This window comes from Pempheris klunzingeri, chromosome 19 (assembly GCF_042242105.1).
Source record: "Pempheris klunzingeri isolate RE-2024b chromosome 19, fPemKlu1.hap1, whole genome shotgun sequence".
Classification (NCBI taxonomy): domain Eukaryota; kingdom Metazoa; phylum Chordata; class Actinopteri; order Acropomatiformes; family Pempheridae; genus Pempheris; species Pempheris klunzingeri.
Window position 1 is genome coordinate 4,698,627 of NC_092030.1, and position 17,212 is coordinate 4,715,838.

General features: G+C 41.7%; 1 protein-coding gene across 1 annotated transcript in view; it reads right to left on the reverse strand.

Annotated features, from left to right (window-relative positions):
* The window catches only part of LOC139219205 (leucine-rich repeat transmembrane neuronal protein 4), an 88,544-nt gene extending 74,942 nt beyond the window's left edge, over positions 1 to 13,602 (reverse strand). The window contains exons 1-2 of the mRNA XM_070851010.1: positions 13,599 to 13,602; positions 4,797 to 6,358 (exon numbers count right to left, since the gene is read on the reverse strand). Coding sequence (XP_070707111.1) covers positions 4,797 to 6,358; positions 13,599 to 13,602 — 1,566 coding nt within the window. The remainder of the gene's footprint in view (positions 1 to 4,796; positions 6,359 to 13,598) is intronic.
* Positions 13,603 to 17,212: the final 3,610 nt, after the last annotated feature.

The following is a 17,212-nucleotide window of genomic DNA, read 5'->3' on the forward strand; positions in this document are numbered from 1 at the left end:
AATGGCAAAGGATGCCAAATCATACATGAAAAGGTGGCCGAAGCCATGAGGGGCAAAGTCTCAAGTTCAGGTCAAGTCCACTTCTCACATCAGGCGTACAGCTAGAAAGGAAAATATGAAAGGAAGACAGACATAAACTGATAGAAATAATCCTCTCTGTGGGAAGGTTGAAGTGATGGCGGAAAATGAGGATTGCACCATCTTCAGGCAATTCACTAAAAAGGCTGCCAAACTCACAATCATGTCAGGTGGATCTGGGGGCTGATAAAGGACAATCATGTGAAGAGGTCCAGGGTGATTTATAGTGATGGCACTGAATCCGAATGAAAGAAATGGCAAGAGTGACACAGGAGGAATAAGCAATTCCCACTCAGGAGAGATGAACTTGAGCAGCTATGGCCTCAAGCCTGAGGAGAGGCAGTGACGCTGTGAGGTGGGGAGAGTGCAGCAGGTGCTATTGCGTTCTGTCGGGTGATTTATGTCTACACGAGAGCAACAAAATGTAGAAACAAGAGCGGAGCACATTCTGAGATGAACTCAGGACTTTGCGGACTGCTGACTGATAGTTCCTGTCTCCCCTCTACAATGTTTTAAGATGAGACGGAGGGACAGATAAGTCTAGGAAGAATGCATTTTCAAGGATATCTCAAGAAACAAAATGGAGGAGAGTGCTGAGTGAGATAAAAAGGAAGCTTGTGGAACCAGAACTGCAAATGTGACAGAAATTAGTCTTTACTCGGTTTTCCTCTATGAGATAACAGAAAGAGTTTTAACAGTTTTCAAGCAGTGTGGCTCCATAATATGGCTATAGCTACACAGGATGAGCTGTAAAAAACCGTAGGCCAAAATGTTATACTGTTGACAATAACGATCTCCTACAGGTGAACTGAGTTAATTATCAAATTGCTAAAAGCCGAGGAGGTAAGGACAGAGCAAAAAAAACAAACAAGCAGCGTGTGGAAACTGACCAGAGTTTCCATCGGCTGCTTGTTTAACCCTGACCCTAATCTGCTGTTGTAATTCTCATATATGCTCTCACCAACATTTCAACTTAATGGCGTGTCTGTTTTCATCTTAACCATTTCCAACAATACGGTTGCAGCATGTTAAACGGGAAAAAAAATTGATAGCAAATGTCAGCATCACAGCTGACCAGCCTCTCTGTTCTTCTTTTTGTAGGTTTCATTTACTTTTTTAATAATTCTTTTTGGACTATTTTTTGTTTAACTTTAACTTTTGCATCTATACTTATATCTCTGGCAGTCATAAGCCTGAAAGCTGATCGGCCGAATACTTCCTGTGCAGTTATTCCTATATGCTCAATGACTGTTTTATATATTTTTGTCATTTACTGCTGACTCGTCACTCCTCTTATCCACCTAGTAGGGGCCGCAAGTCTGTCTTAGCTTGACGTTGCATAGCTTAGGAGTAGTTTATATGAAGAAGAGGAGAATATCAGAATTGGTGAACATGCTGATGATTATGTAATCAAACTGTTGTTCAGGAAAACAAGAACTGCATATTTTTAAACATTCTACTGGGAGCCCTACTTATGTGTTACTGTGTTTGTAGAGACTCACTAGATTATCTCCTTAACCACATTCCTTTACTTATTTGATCTATTCCTGTTTTGCCTTTAATTATAAAAAGAACAAAAATTGTTTCTTCTGGCTCTTTTTCCTTGTTGACAGTTCCTTCATACGCTTGCTTGTTGCTGAATCACAAATGTTTCCTGTACCTTTTCTTCTGAGTTGTTACATTCTGCTGATTCTGTAATGTTGTTTTGGTCTTTGCCCCTCTTACTATGGGTTAATTCCTGTTTTATGTGGCTCACGGGATAAAAGAGTCACCTAAATTGCCAAGTTGAGTCAAGTCAGGACAAAAGGCTAATGGTAGATGCAATGATTAAACAGTGGGCCTGCTTCTATCTTACACTGATGGAGCGCCTGTGAGGTATTTTGTGTGGGGTCCATTAGAGTGGAAGTGGACAGCACTTTTCATAGATACCATCTCTTACAGAGCCTCCCTGGACCGTGCAATATCAGTCTGATTATAGTTTGGTCCAACTGGCATGGGGCATCTGGAATGAGAATAAGCGTTGGGAATGACAATCAGCCATTTTATCCCTCTTAATGCGACACAAAGAAAGACAACCAATGCATTTTTTTGGTTTGTCTTCACCTAGTGTAGTAGTATCCCCTCCTGCCCAGTGCTGTTACATCCACTAGTTTCTATGCATCTGTCTGTAGTAACATAAACCCTGTTAAGCTGCTGGTATTTTGGCCTTTCGGCTGCCGTTCCTGTTGACTTTCATTTCTCTTGCTTATGGTAGTTAGGGAGGTAACATATCGTAATTTGGTTTCTTTGTTTGGATTAGAGTTAGGTTATATGTATTGTACCTCCCTTTATTTTGGCCTTGCCCATCCTATACCCCATTCTCAGCTCTGTTTTTTTCAAAGCACATGCTATATAAACACTTAAAATGTTAAATCTAAGTAATCTCTCTCTGTGGCTGCTTTGAACTTTGGGAAGTTGAGTCTTTTTCATGTTGTCTCGGCCACCGTTAGAGTGTTTAACAATTGATTTTGCAATGTTATTTTACAAATGAGATTAACAGTTCTCTAAAAACATTGGTTCTGTATGGCATTAAGTCTTTAAGGTCTTATGGTCAATAATTAAATCAAACTACCATACCGTACACAAAAATATAAAAACTAAAGCAATATTTAGTTAACATTTTTTCTTTTTGACTAAAAGAAAATATGACTTCTCTGAATCATAGCTTCTTCTGAAACTTCATATTTATTTGTGGGGGTAGCCATCTCCTGCGGTGTACTTTGCAAATTAACTAGCTAATCATCTAAATTATAGGGTGCAACTGCAAGAACATGGCCTTCTGTATGAGCATATGAAATCTAAAACATCTTTACATCATTTTGAGGCATATTTGTGATGTTCTTGCAGTGGATTATACCAGTTTATCAAGTGTCTACATTCCATGTTCAATGTGCTTCAGATCATACTCAGTCAATCAATCATTCAATCAATTAATCAATTTGTATTTATTCAATTCAATTCAATTCAATTCAATTCATAGCAGATCTCAGTACGCTATCCATAAATAGCAGGTCTAGACCAAACTAGAGACCTAACAATTCAAGAAATTCGACATGAGCAAGCACCATACTGTGCTCCATATATACACAAATGAATTCACATTAAACACACAGCAGCAAATTAGGCTGAAAAGAGGCACTCAAAGCCTATGTGGTGGAGGGCAGGGCACACAACAACAAAATGGCAGCTCTAAAGTCAATCAGAGTGAAAAACCTGCAAGTGTTATATATTGTCAGGCAATCTGCTTCCTAGAAAGCCAACAGGTCAGCATCAAAAATGGAAAAGAATGTGGAGGATCGAGCACTCCTCCTTCTCTCCCTTACTACTTAAACCTCTGCATTTTCTTGCCATTCCTCCAGAGAGCAGCTGCCAGAAATTCATGCAATGGAAATGCAGAGAAAATCTAGCAACTAGACTGAGTATGAGTGGGCTGGTAATGTGAAATATATATAAAGCTTATCCAAAAATATGTCATATGCCTGTTGTGTTACAGCTTCAGAGTGTGGACTAACTGATCATCCAGATGGGCTTAGCCCATTTTAGCCCCCTGTTATAACAGTTATAGCACATCAGTGATAAGAAATATATTTTTGTAGGAGCTTTCTTTGTATAGCAGTATCTTAGAAAACTCAACAGTAGAATAAAAGGTTTTAGAACGGTATAGTATGTAATGTACACAAGAGTGTGGAGGAGAAAAGTGGAATTCCCACATTGGTTTGGTAAATACTGTTTTGAAGCAATTCACTCGTCTGTGTATGGAACATTTCAAAGGATTCCCGCTCCTTTCGGGACTATCGAACAGAGCTTCTTTGTATGGGTTGTATAACTGTATTTTTTTTTCATCCCTGTGCAAGTGAAAGTGTGGATGGCTGCTGCAAGTATGTATTTTGGTTTATTTGTGACTTATCAATTTTTGGTTTATTTGTGACTAATCAATTAAGCCAGTGAGCAAACATTAAGTAAATTCAGCAATTCAGTGTGCAAAGGCAGGAGTATGTCAGAAAGCAAGTGCTGTTGTGGGACTATGGACATTAAGTATTTTCCAACAGCTACCCTGACTCATAGCTATGTCAAGAAAAGTGTGAAGTCATCAGCTCAGGGGAAGCTCTATTCAGTGACAAGAGTCTCTATTAGCATTCACATCCAGTGTCCAGGAGAGAATCTTCCCACCATTCAGCTATTCTCCCCACACAATACTGCTCATCAAAAACTGAATAGCAGTAGAGCAAACACACAAAGCACAAAGCCTGTGATATGCAAGCAAAAAAAAGCAAACGAGTACCTAAACAAGCACAAATGTCTTATCACAAACAGCATAGCTTAAGCTCAAGATTATGCAGAATAGGAAATACAATCACACTCATTTATCTGTATTTCTGTACAATTCTGCAGCAAACCAAACATTTGCATCTCAGCAGAGATTAGGGTTTAAGCGAATATACAAACACCCATCTGAAAACAAGAGATATCTTGTTATAGAACGTAGAGATTCTAAATCCAACCTCTGCTTCACTCATTAATGATCCATGGGTAGACAGTATGTGCCTAACCTGCTGTGTAAGGCTAAGTAATCAAGTAGCACAGTTATCATCTATCGAAGCAGTGTAAATAATTACCTCTGGTCGCCTCGCTGTGGACAGAGTTTTGTTTAGGAGGAATGGCGGTGGTGTGGGTCATACCTCGCATTCTCGGGAGCCTGAGATGGTATAGGTGCAGGGTCCGGTCCCATTGACAAGCACATCCATGGCCTCAGAATTGGTGGGCTTGTAGTCCACATAGTACTCCTGCAGCGGAGAGCTCAGGGTGCGCTCCGTCTCTCTAGCTTTCTTGCGGCGTTTGCGGGCTGCTGCCGAATGCTCCTGAAGCTGCTTGACACTGCTAGGATAGCGCTTCCAAGACACATAGATTACCAACAGAATCATTGCAACAGATAGAAAAAGGGCAACACTTCCAGCCACAATCTTATGGAAGGACACAGGCTCCAGGTCTTGCTCTGGGGGAAGTGCAACAGGTGGGGTAATGGCTGACAATGTGGGGCCTCTGATAGATCCCTCTCCTCTTTTTCCAGAACCAGTAGGTGAAGCCAGAATGGCTGGGTAGTGTTCAGTCTGCACAGGGACACTGGATGGGGTTGGAGGAATACTCACAGTGAGTGTTGTTGCTGGGTTGGATTGACAAACACCAAAAGCTTCAACAGCATCCATCACTTTCTCCCCCTGAGCTTTCTTGGGGGAGGCACAGATCATGGTGGTCTCCTTTGCACCTCTGAAGTTTCTCAGCCAGCCCACCAGAGGACAGATGGCAGGGCCACAGTCCCATACATTACCAGCTAAGCTAATTGTAGTTAAAGAGATCCAGGCATCAACGACCTCCTGGGAGACATTGGTCAGCTTGTTGGAGTCCAGATTAAGGGTCTGTAGGTTGGGTAGGCATTGATAAACCACAGCGTCAACTTCCATCAGATCATTCCCAGACAGATCCAGTTTCTGGATGGAGGCCCAGGTCCAAGTCAGGCCCTGGCTCATTGAGCGAATGCGATTCCACTGTAGGTAAAGTGCCCGCAGATTGTAGAGGCGAGGGAAGTGAGAGAAATTGATCTTTGAAAACTGGTTATGCTCTAGATGCAGCTCAGTGAGCTTGACTAGGCCTGAAAATGCATTCCGAGTGATACTGCGCAGGCGGTTGTAACCGAGATCCAGGAATTCAAGATTTCTGCAATCTTGGAACAGGCGCACTGGGATGATTTTTAGAGAGTTTGAGCGTATGTGAAGGCTGAGAAGCTTCCGTAGGCCCTGGAACTGCCCAGGCTGCAAGGCTTGCAGTTTGTTGTATGAAAGGTCCAGATTACGCAAATTAGGGACAGGGTGGAATGTGGTGTTGTGGAGCGATGTAATCTTGTTGGAACTCAGGATTAGCTCTTTGAGTCTGCGGACCCCCTGAAAGGCCATTCCATCCACAGAGGCAATATAATTATGGTCCAAGTAGAGCCAGATGAGGTGGTTGAGGCCTACAAAGTGGCCCGCACGAAGACTAGCAAGGCTGTTGTACCGTAAAGACAGCCCTTCACAGCCTCCTGAGAGGTTCTTGGGGACATCACGAAAGGCGCTTGACTCACAGTAGACAATTTTTCCATCACAGCGACAACTCTTGGGGCATGGGCGCTCACTCAAAGATGGATTTGCCGCTAACCATACCTGCATGAGGAGTTGGACCACTAGCCAGCGATGCCGCAGAGCAGAGCCTATATGGGAGGGAAGGAGGAGAGGAAAATGAGAAAGGAGAGAAAAGTTAAGAAGCTCATTACAAACCATTAATTACTTTACCAAAAACATTTGATAAACAAATGACATGCTACACACTGAATTGGTTATTTTTTCCTTGTGTACAGTGTTGGAAATAATGGTATCCACCAACTGAAGATACATTTATACAAACCAAGACTTGACATATTGCCCAAAAAAGATGAGGCCCAGCAATCTTGGCAGTTTTGTTTACAACTCCTGAAGTGGTGTCCTGAGGCAAGCATCAAGTACCTGAGCTTCTACAACACTGCTGCAAAAAGTGTGTAGCTCATGTTCAGTGTGATGATGAATGTGTTTGCATTTCAATGGCAAGGACACAGGCACTTTTGCCCAAAACATAAAAATAGATAAATAAATAAATAAAAAGATAAAAGCATAGTCACCACAGCAATGTTGTAATTCATCCCTTTCATATTCAGCCTTCAAGGTTGTCACATACATTGTTAACACGCCTCCCGCCCTGGCGTATGTTCACCATCCCTACAAAACACTTATTTAGACACACATGTCACATATGTCATATCTGTACAATTCTACAGCAACTGAGGGGAATGAGCTCAGTAATTCATCAGTAATTCATCAAACCTGGTGTTTTCCAAACTACAGTATTTGCAGCTATAGTTATTTCTACGGCACCCCAGAGTGTTACTTCTACTCAGAAACTGTTGCCTTATAAAAACGGATGCTTCCTTAGCTTCCGTAGATGTGAAGAAATGTGTCATCTGTATTAACCAAAGTACATCTATTGAGCTTAATTTTTGCTATTGGATTAAACTTAGAAAAATGTCTAGAAAACAGCTTGTGACTGTGAATGCGATGACTCACCACACCCCAAGGCTCCCAACCATATAAACTATTAAATATATAGAATAGGGATTCTGCAATGCATTTCACATCAATTTAAGTATTTCCAGAACAGAAGGCATGTATTTGTCAGCTTGTCCGACACCAATCTGTTCCACATGACAGTGAGAATCATATTCAGGAGCATACAACATCACGACTTGTTCAGAACTTGAATGTTAAGTTCATGACTTGCAGCTCAACTTGACCTAATCACTGTGACTTTGGAGATTATTTAAAAACGTATTTAAAACAGAAAACCTCAGACTCACTTGTTAGCTGTGAATATTTTACTGGTTTCCCAATTTTAGAATTGGCTTATATTATATAGCTTATATTGTTTCATTTTAAAATAATAAATGACTCAGCCCTATTATATACAAATGGACCTTGCTTCTTTTAATCAATTGGCAATTTTATGTGGTCACAGTTTATATCCAAATGTACAGTAAAGTTACATTCCTATTGTGTGGACTGATTACCCAAAATGACATGGTTTTAGCTGCTTTGATTGATGTCATTTGTGGTGCTTGTTTACAATGAATACACGCTGACAACCAACATTGAAGCGAAGCAACAATTTGCTCAATTATATTTTTATCTGTATTTGTAGTCAGTCATCACATAAGCCATCATTGCTCCATTGCAGAGGCAGATAATTCTTAAAAAGGAATCCTATACAGAACAAATTAACATTCAAGAGCTGAAGGTTGTGTATACAATCCGGAGGCGTTTCATGTTTAACCAAACCAAAACAGTATAGGTTCAGCATGAATCACCACTTCTGCTTTCCACAGGTTCAAATAAAAATCACTATAAACCCTATGGAATTACACAACTCATCTCTTCTACAAAAAACAACTACCTGAATGCCAAAATGTGGTACGTCACGTCTGTGAAGAGCGACTACAAACTGTATGTGTGATGTTGATTTCTTTTTCGCGGTTAGATGCTCTGTTTCGTATACTATTTGAAAAGTGAACAAAAGTGGTCTGTAGCTTCCTGTTATCACTCCTTGTTCTGAGGTGAGACAGAGTTGTTTCCATTAAAATCGCTCTCCTTTACAGAGACACTAATGATCTGTCATTAAGATACATTGATTTCCTCTTGAGGGGGTGGTATGGGGGGATTCACTACTTATGTGTGTTTCTTCAGGCAATATAATCAAGTATGGTCTTTATTACTATTATTACAGTGAGATAAGACTAATATGCCAAGAGAGAAGTAGTCCATACTTTAATTAGCTTGCAGAATGTATGTTGTGCTGACAGGCACCCTGCTGAATTCACCAACTCATTAAAATGAAAGTGTTGTACTGTATGGTGATGTGTTACATTGATGATGAACGGGAGCTAAAACATATAATCTCTGGACTTTAAGGATACTTGAGGTACAGCTGAGTCAATAAAGATGGTTTCAATTTTCTAGTATTTTCCATAATCTTTGCGGCATTTGTCAGAAATAATTTCTTGACATAGAGAGGCTGAGAGGCATCATGCAGCATATGTTATCTAACATAGCTATTTCGCTCCTTGCCAAGCATCTGCTGATCCCATATGGGTATTGTATGTGTCTGTGTCTAAGAGTGTGACCAAGAGAGAGGCACCCTTACTGTTTGTTTTCAGAAGAATCTTTCATCATTTCTTACAGATGGAGGGAACCACGGAACTGTACAGATAATTTGTGCTGGCTATTGATTATGCCAGCAGATACATCAATCATGTTTCTTCATCTTGGCTCCCACAATTGTAATGCTTTCACATAAATACTGCGGAGAGAAAGATGGTGATCAAAAGATGTAGTATTTCTGAGTGCAGCCAATTTGTTGTTCTCAGGTTTGTGAATGTAACTTAAACTAATTTGCAGACAACACTGTGCCTCAAAGGCTTACAAATTTGAAAGAAAAAAAAAAAAGAAAAACAAGTAGAGACAACAGAAGAATGCTGTTATGGAACAATACCCATGTGTAATGTTATGTTCCATGTGCATTTAAAGTAATTTCAATAGACAATATTTTTGACCGGGGAATAAAGTGTGTAGGTTGTTAAACATAAATGTGTTTTCACATTTTGTGTTTGACTCGTATCCCAGGAAGAGGGGAAATCAGCCCCCCATTGCTTTTATTTCCCATGTGCATAATAGGCTTGCTTTATTAGAAGTGACTCTGCCATCTCTTTCAGATTGAGCCTGCCTCACGAGACACCCTTCTCCCCTTACTGACACTGTATGTGGTTTAATGAGCGCTCTGTGCGCTAATGCCTCTGTAAGCCATCTCCTTCTCCACTACTTCTCTAATCTTATTCACAAAGGAGCACAAGTCATCCTCTGAGGTGTCACTCATGGGGTTTGTGTCTCTATTACCTTTACCTGACGTACTTCTCACCATTACTGTTCTTATGTCGTATCTACTTAGATGAACAACTCTGCCTTTGTTTCATTCTCTGTCCTATTGAAAATTCGCTAGTTATGCATGTCCTTGAACCCTGCAGCCATCAGGATGTTTTTATAATGTGAAGTCTATTTTTATGCATGTGGTCAAAACCATCTCCTCAGCCCTTTCACTTCCCTTGTTGGTTTCCATTTTTGCTCCCCAACTGCCTTCCTTAGTTCCGACTTGTCTTCAGATTCAACTTTTAGGACGGACATTTTTCTTGCTTTCTTGTAAGTGTTAGGTATGGCAAGATACAGTTCTATGCTCCTCATTTTTCTTTGTCACCCTCTGCAGTTATCTGTGTAAATCTCACATGGACAGTAAGTCAAAGCTAAAGTTTGTCTAAAGGCATGTGCGTAATGCTTCGTTATGTAGCAGACAGCGCTGCTGTCCTCAGCACAAGAAGATAGCTATTTCTGCCTCTCAACCCTAACACATAGAGAGAGTAAGTGCACTTTACTGCTGACCTAAAATAAAACCAAATGTAGCTTAATAACTTGGCAAATGGACTCGCTAACTGGTGCACTTTGAGTGCACACAAGTGGCTCATTGCTATTTGCTGCCTGTCATTGACAAAACTGCTACCAGCCTTAGCCTTGACTGCACACAGAGGCTGGACAGCAGCCGAACACATAGGGAAGGACGTCCCCAGACCAGCCTAAGCCATCCTATTAGTCTCCAATTATCTTTGAGATGATAGCAAGGCCTGCCAAGTTAGACCCATTTCAACTGTGGTTGCAAAACACTGTGTCCTGGTGTGCCTGCTTTGTATGTGTAGCACTGATTAGGTTGAATACACACAAGCATATATATTGACTGTTTTGTTTTTCCCCCTTGTCTCATTCCTGATTTCCCTTGGTGGTGACAGTCCCATGCAGGTGGAGTGAGAGAGAATAACCAATCAGCCTTCACTGTACTTCAGTGGACTAAGCCTCTGACCCTACTAAAACTTCGGTTACTGTGACAACACCATAAATAGCTAAATCTTCCACATTTGTAAAACTGTTCAAATCTTCAAATAGGATTGCTGGCACAGTAATTTCAAAGGGTAAATGTACAGGTAAATAAACAGTAACCAGGATGCAGCGTTCCTCCTGTTTCTCATTATTTCTAAGTGAAACATTGCTCATTGAAATTCAGTTCCAGGTAATAGATTTCAGTTCAAGCTGGGTCGGAACTTCACACATCACTTTAAAGGTTGTGCTTTGTATCTTCTATCATGTCACCCCGTAACAGCTTAGATATCCAGGAAATGACCAGCAGTGAATCCACAGTGATGTGATTGTGACTGTCAGCGGACGACACAGCCCCAGCAAAAGGTTTCAAAAGCACCCGTAGTTCAGAAAGTAGAAAGAAATCATGTTGTGAGTGCTCGTCTATATTTTGTCTCTGAGGACCAAATTTGAGTTTTAGATTGTGAAAGTGAGAACATTTTAGAACTATATTAGATATTTTGACCATTCCACACTTCTTCAAAGAGCTGTTTGAGGGTTAAAGGTTAGGAACAGGGTGAGGGTCATTTACTAGTGACGCTTAACCTAAAGTTTGGATATTGGAAATGCATTATGTTAGTGAGCTTCCTTACAAGTATAGAAGTTTTGCACAGTGACACCTTTTTTTCTGCTGAAACTTTGGACATTAGCTGTTGTGAGGGTGTGAATGAACCACAGTTAAGCTAACCTGTGGTCTAAATTCCTAATTATTTCATGGTATATTTTGTGCACCAGTTAGTGAGTCCATTTTGCCTCTATTAGTAAATTAGTAAAAAAAAATTCTTTCTTTCACTGCAGCCGTTGTCTAACATTGCTTGACATAATGGTATTTTAGTGTGTTACTTGTAAACCTTTCCACAGTGTATTCAGCTTGTAGCTCAATGCACTCAGCCCCTTCAAACCTGAACAGGGTACACTTGTAAACTGTACATCATGGTGCTTAACAAGCCAGTGATTTTTTTTTTCTCTCAAAATAAAGAAATGCAAGTAACAAACAAACAAAGATATTGTCCACAGAGGGCCTGTTGATTCTCCTCCTCCCCCCATCACCTGACATTTCAACAATGCTGCCAATTGGATGCTGTAGGGCTAGCAGAAGGTCATCTGTTGTCCATACTGTGCTACTGTGAAATCTTGTGCAGTGGCCGTACTTTTGTTCACAGCAAAAATATGTTTTAAATGTAGGAAAAGTGTGTGAAATATCACTGGGGTCTCTAATTCTATCCTAAAGCATCTGCATTCCTGGCTGTGGCTTTTTATGATCCTCACCCTACCCTTTCTGCAAAGCAGAACTCTAATGTTATGGTCCATGAAACATAAGTGCATTGCATGCTGTTAATGAAGAGCATCACAGTCAGCTACAGTGGCGGATAACTGAGACTACAGCACCATGTAATCATCAAATAATTGCGGGCAACAGCATGAACTATATGGCTGACAAAAGTCGCATTTTTGGGCTGGTTTGTACACATGGACACAAAAAGGCCTGCATAAGAGTCTCAGTGAAACTCACTGCACCTCAAGCATGCAGGATTTTCTGACATGCTCAGGTATTAAATTAAGAAACAGGCCCATAAACTAGGCTTCTATGATTAACCATACATGGTTGCTTTGCAGTACACATAAATTGCATCTGAGCTCCCGCACGGCCTGCGCTGTATGGCTTTGAACGCAGTTGTAGCTTATATTGATGTGGTGCAGTAACCCACTGTGGGTCGATATATCATGCGGCCTCACAATTAATGGCACAGCACCACTAGTGAACTTGGCCATCTGTATACCGGTTAAGAGTGACTGAGGAGATTAGGCTACCTCAGACAATAGCATCAGGCTGAGGAAAGGCACAAGAGGGAGAGCAATCACAAACTACAATATCTATTTAAAATTTTCAGGAAAAAGGGGAGAGAGGGGGGGGTTTAAATCATACAACACAACTGACAGTTAAATACCAAGAGAGGTACACAGAGACAGAGGGGGCAAGAGGGTGGTGGGGGTGGGTTATTGGTGTATAACTGCGCAGGCGTAAGGGAAACGGAACGGGACAAAATGGTAAATTCTGATTAAATCTAACTGAGACGAAGAAAAACACGTGCACGCGCACACTCACAGAAACATAACCATGCATTGCTTAAGGAGTATTGAACACACACACACACACACACACACACACACACGAAGTATTGATGGGTGGACGCACAGTTTTATGCTCGATTTGGTTCCCCTTGATGGCAGGTGCAGAACACGACGGCTTTCTTGAATGAGAATCAGTCTGCTAAGCAAAATGTGCACGGCCGGAGCTTTCGACCCACAAGAGTTTTGGGGAGGCGACAGCAGCGGGCTGAAGCCGGACAATAGGCTCCGTGCGTTCAGATTAAGGACAATCAATGATTATGCAGGGCCACGCTTTATAAAGTTGACCGGCGTCCAACATTTACCGTGATTAGCATTTCAGTCCATGTCAATGAGCCAGCCAGTCTAACTAGTCAAGAAAAAAAAAAGGATAGCCCTCACTTACACATACGGGTTTATTTGATCATTTGCTGGTGATTTCAAACCAATCCTTTACGCGCAGAGGGTTGTAAAATACAGAATAAGTATCCTCAGTGTCTGAGAAGCCACACCGCCTGGAGATGGAGGGAAAAAAAAAAAAAAAAAACACATTGCAGCTCTGCGACTACGACTAACAGGCTACAGCACGGGCTTCAGCCACATTCCTCAAGCTTAACGAAAGACACCCAAAAAAAAAAAAAATCATTAGATGCTGCTACAGAACATTTGATAAGACGACGTTTCGATGCTGATTGAAAAGGATCGAGGCGTTCTGTGGTGTGTTATGGAGAAAGGAGGACAACTGGAGTCAATTTTGGGATCGAGCCACGCTATCAAGAAGATGGTAACATAAACAGAACTTACCCATATCCGCTTATCTGTCAGCTCCAGCCTACAGGTTTTAATGGCTTCTAGTGCGCGACATCCGAGTCCGCATGACGCGCTCTCCACAGACAGGTACCGTCCTAATCCACTAGCCCGGTCTCTCCGCGCAGCCGCTGACTCCAAAGCGCACCTGCCTTTTACTCTCCCGGACCTGGATGTGCTATCCGGTTTAGTTCTGCATCTATAACCATACAGCTGAACCGGGGCGAATGTCATTTACTTCCAACTCCAGATTAAAGAGCGTAATAGAAAATCCAGTTGCAGAACTGCCTTGCTTTCGCAGGGTAAAGAATCGTTCTCTGATATATATATATATATATTTTTTCAAGTTACAGCCCAACAGAGTGCTGCAGTTGTCGCAGACAATAACGAAGCCACATCCAAGTAGTATTCATGTCAGTCTTGCGCGCGAATGGAGATTCCGCGACAATCCTGTCCCCCCAAAAAAAACTTCACGAATGCATTCTCGTGATGCCAAAAATAGGACGTAATTTTCCAAAAGGAGTCGAGCAGCCCTTAGATTCCTCTCGCAAGTCAACCCCGGCGTCTCTTTCCTCAAGGATGCTCAGTCCGATCCGCGCATGGCGCACAGAGGAAAGTAACGCTCGGTTATCCACAAGTCTCTGTGAGACGCCGTCAGCGAGTCGTGCTGAGCAGTCAAATATCCAAATATCCACCTTTTTGTCCAAATGTGCGTCTGATTCTCGTTGTTGCCGGGTTTGATGTGCAGCATGACGCTGTCGTTAATCACGTCTGCATGTCAAGGCAACTTTGTCAGGCAGAATCGAAATGCCCTCTTCTGGTGAGACTGCGACCCAGGAGCTTGTCCAAGGGTGCATCGTGAGTTAAATGTTACAGAGGCACGATTTTAAGGGAGGCTGTCACGGACTACGCCAAAATGAATCCTCACATTGCAGTGGAACCTAAAGCGAATATTCATTCTAATGGTTTTGATGTTTGCACTATCGAAAGCAGCGAAACTGTCACCACAGTTCAGGAGTAAGTCTTTATGAATGCAAGATATGCATTTGTAGATAATAAGGAATTAATTAGTCCTGAATATGAAATCCTATTTTGTGTAGTGTGTGTGTGTGTGTGTGTGTGTGTGTGTGTGTGTGTGTGTGTGTGTGTGAGGACCAGTGTTAGACCCTCAGAGGGAAAAGATTTTTGGGAAAGTGATGACATTATGGGCGATCATCATGGTTGTTTTAAAGTTCAGACTCAGTTTTAGGACATGGGTTTTGTTTTGAGGGTTCTTAAAAGTACAACCCCCCCACCCCCACCCCCGCCACACACACACACACACACACACACACACAGAGGCTACACAAATCAACGTGTGTGACAAAGGCAGCCACTGAATAACTGTGAGCCAATAAGTGCTGCTGAAGGACGCTGTCCGTGGTGCTGAACCAGAAGTCATAAACAGAACTCTACTCAACATTACGTATTGGAAATGCAATGGTACTTAATCGACAGCGGCCTCCCTCTGCGTCACCCCAGCTGCCTTTTAAAGCTTCAATGTATTTAAGGAGGAAATAGGCATCTGAATTTTTAATGTGCTTTGCATCTGCACTGGTTTACTAATCTGAGTTGCCCCTTTCATTCAAAGTGGAGTACAGCGGGCTTCACGCTGACACCCATATCACCCATAAATAGCTTTTAGGTTCAAGAAAAATAAATAAATAAGTGTGGTAAAATCATAACCCTACAGTACATATCTAATAGTTCTTTATGAGTTTATGAAATGCCATCTTGGCAGAGGTGCTGGCACATAAGCTCACTAAATATATCATTGTGTAACGACCAGAAGCACGCCTCAGAAGACGGACTCAAATGCTCCACGCGAGGCAAACAGATGGTAAAAAGGTGCAGTTTATTGTTGCGCAAGAACACAAGACACAAAACTACTTACTACAAATACCACCTGATTAGACTCAAAAACGTCTCATAGGAGCCAGATGACACTCAGTACAGTAAGTGGTTTGACAAAATTTCATTCAATTAAATTTCAATTTCATTCTGGCCGAATGAAATGATTGCATGGATGAGCTGCCTGTCTACTTACGTACTGTCTGTGCACACTCTGCCCAAACACCTGCCTGGATCTTCATCTATTCAACACCATGTTGAATCGAATCGTTGTCATTAATTAAAACTTTTTGGTATCTTGGAGTGAATGTGGAGACGTTCCCCTCTTTTTCACAGTGAGCTTACAGCACAAAGCACACCCTCTGAGCTGAGTGAGTAGTAACTGTTACCTAAAGGTACTGTTATTTTTCTTCTGTATATATCTTCGTGGCATTTAACCAAAGTGTTTATGACCGACAAGTAGAGAGACGTTGTCAGTGTGAAAAAAAAACCTACAGAATGAATAAGGTGCCCAGGTGCGGAGCAGTCACAGCGGCGGCCAGCCTTCATTACTATCACGGATTCGCTTTCCAGCTGAAGTCAGGCGGTGCACATTCATGCATTTTGGGGGGGAATAGCTTTGGTTGGAGGACTGAATGGAGGGGGTGGGATTTTTTTTCAATTGGATTCTTTCAAAACCACTCTTGTTAGTTTCTCCAATGTTACAGACACTGCCTTTCAGTATATTTAGCAGCTTCATTCAACCAAATTGTTCTTGAAGCTAAATAGAGCATCATTGTGGGTAGGCTGGTATACCGTTCACTGTGGAAGGCAGGCCTATTTCAATGAAAATCTAACTTAGAAGCTTTTTGAACTTTAGTGCAGAGGTTATTCCAGGCAGCACCTCTTGGCACTAAATGCCCTTCTTCACTTGATCTGATGCTATGTTGTATTCAAGTATACTAAGCAGCCTTGTAAATCAGTGTTTGCTTGTGCGTCTGTCACATGAATGTCAATGACAACTCTGTCGCGTGTTTTTACAGTAATCCTGTCATGAGAAATTAGCAGTTTGTCATAACACCAACCCACAGAGTGTTTCGTGTTCCACCCCTTCATCTGCTCAGCGTTGGTTACCTGTTTTCAGCGCACCTCTCAAAATGGGGCCAGACAATCCTCCGACACCGTCTTAAAATCCAGCCTCTCGCACCGCAGCGCAGCCTCAGTATCTGCGCCCATGCAATTTGGCTGATGACTTTACTTCTGGAGTTGGTTCAACAAGCAGAGGCCATTCTGCTGACAGTGCTGAAACAATTAATACCCTGTGAAGTTATGGAGATACAGACAGTGCCAGCCTAGAGCAACAGCAATGATTTCTCTCCTCAAGAAATATAACTGTATAGTTTACCCTCACCTTTTTACTCCATCAATGAATTGCCCCTGACTGTTGGTTTTACAATTGAATGAGAAAAAAAAAATTAACAGAGAAATTTATTATGCTCTGTTATTGTAGCTGGTCACTGTCATGAGTGGCCGTGTCCTCCTGGAACAAAATGTAGTTTTAAATGTTACATTTACCAAAATACTCACTGCTGGTTGGAACTGTGTTTGTTGCCCGGCAACATTCACATGCTCAACAGTCTTTCAGGTCTCAAATGTTGAGGCCTTCAGTGATTTCAAAAGCACTTCGTTTTCAGCACTCTCAGAACCTAATCATAGAATCAAATGGAACATCCTGCACATAC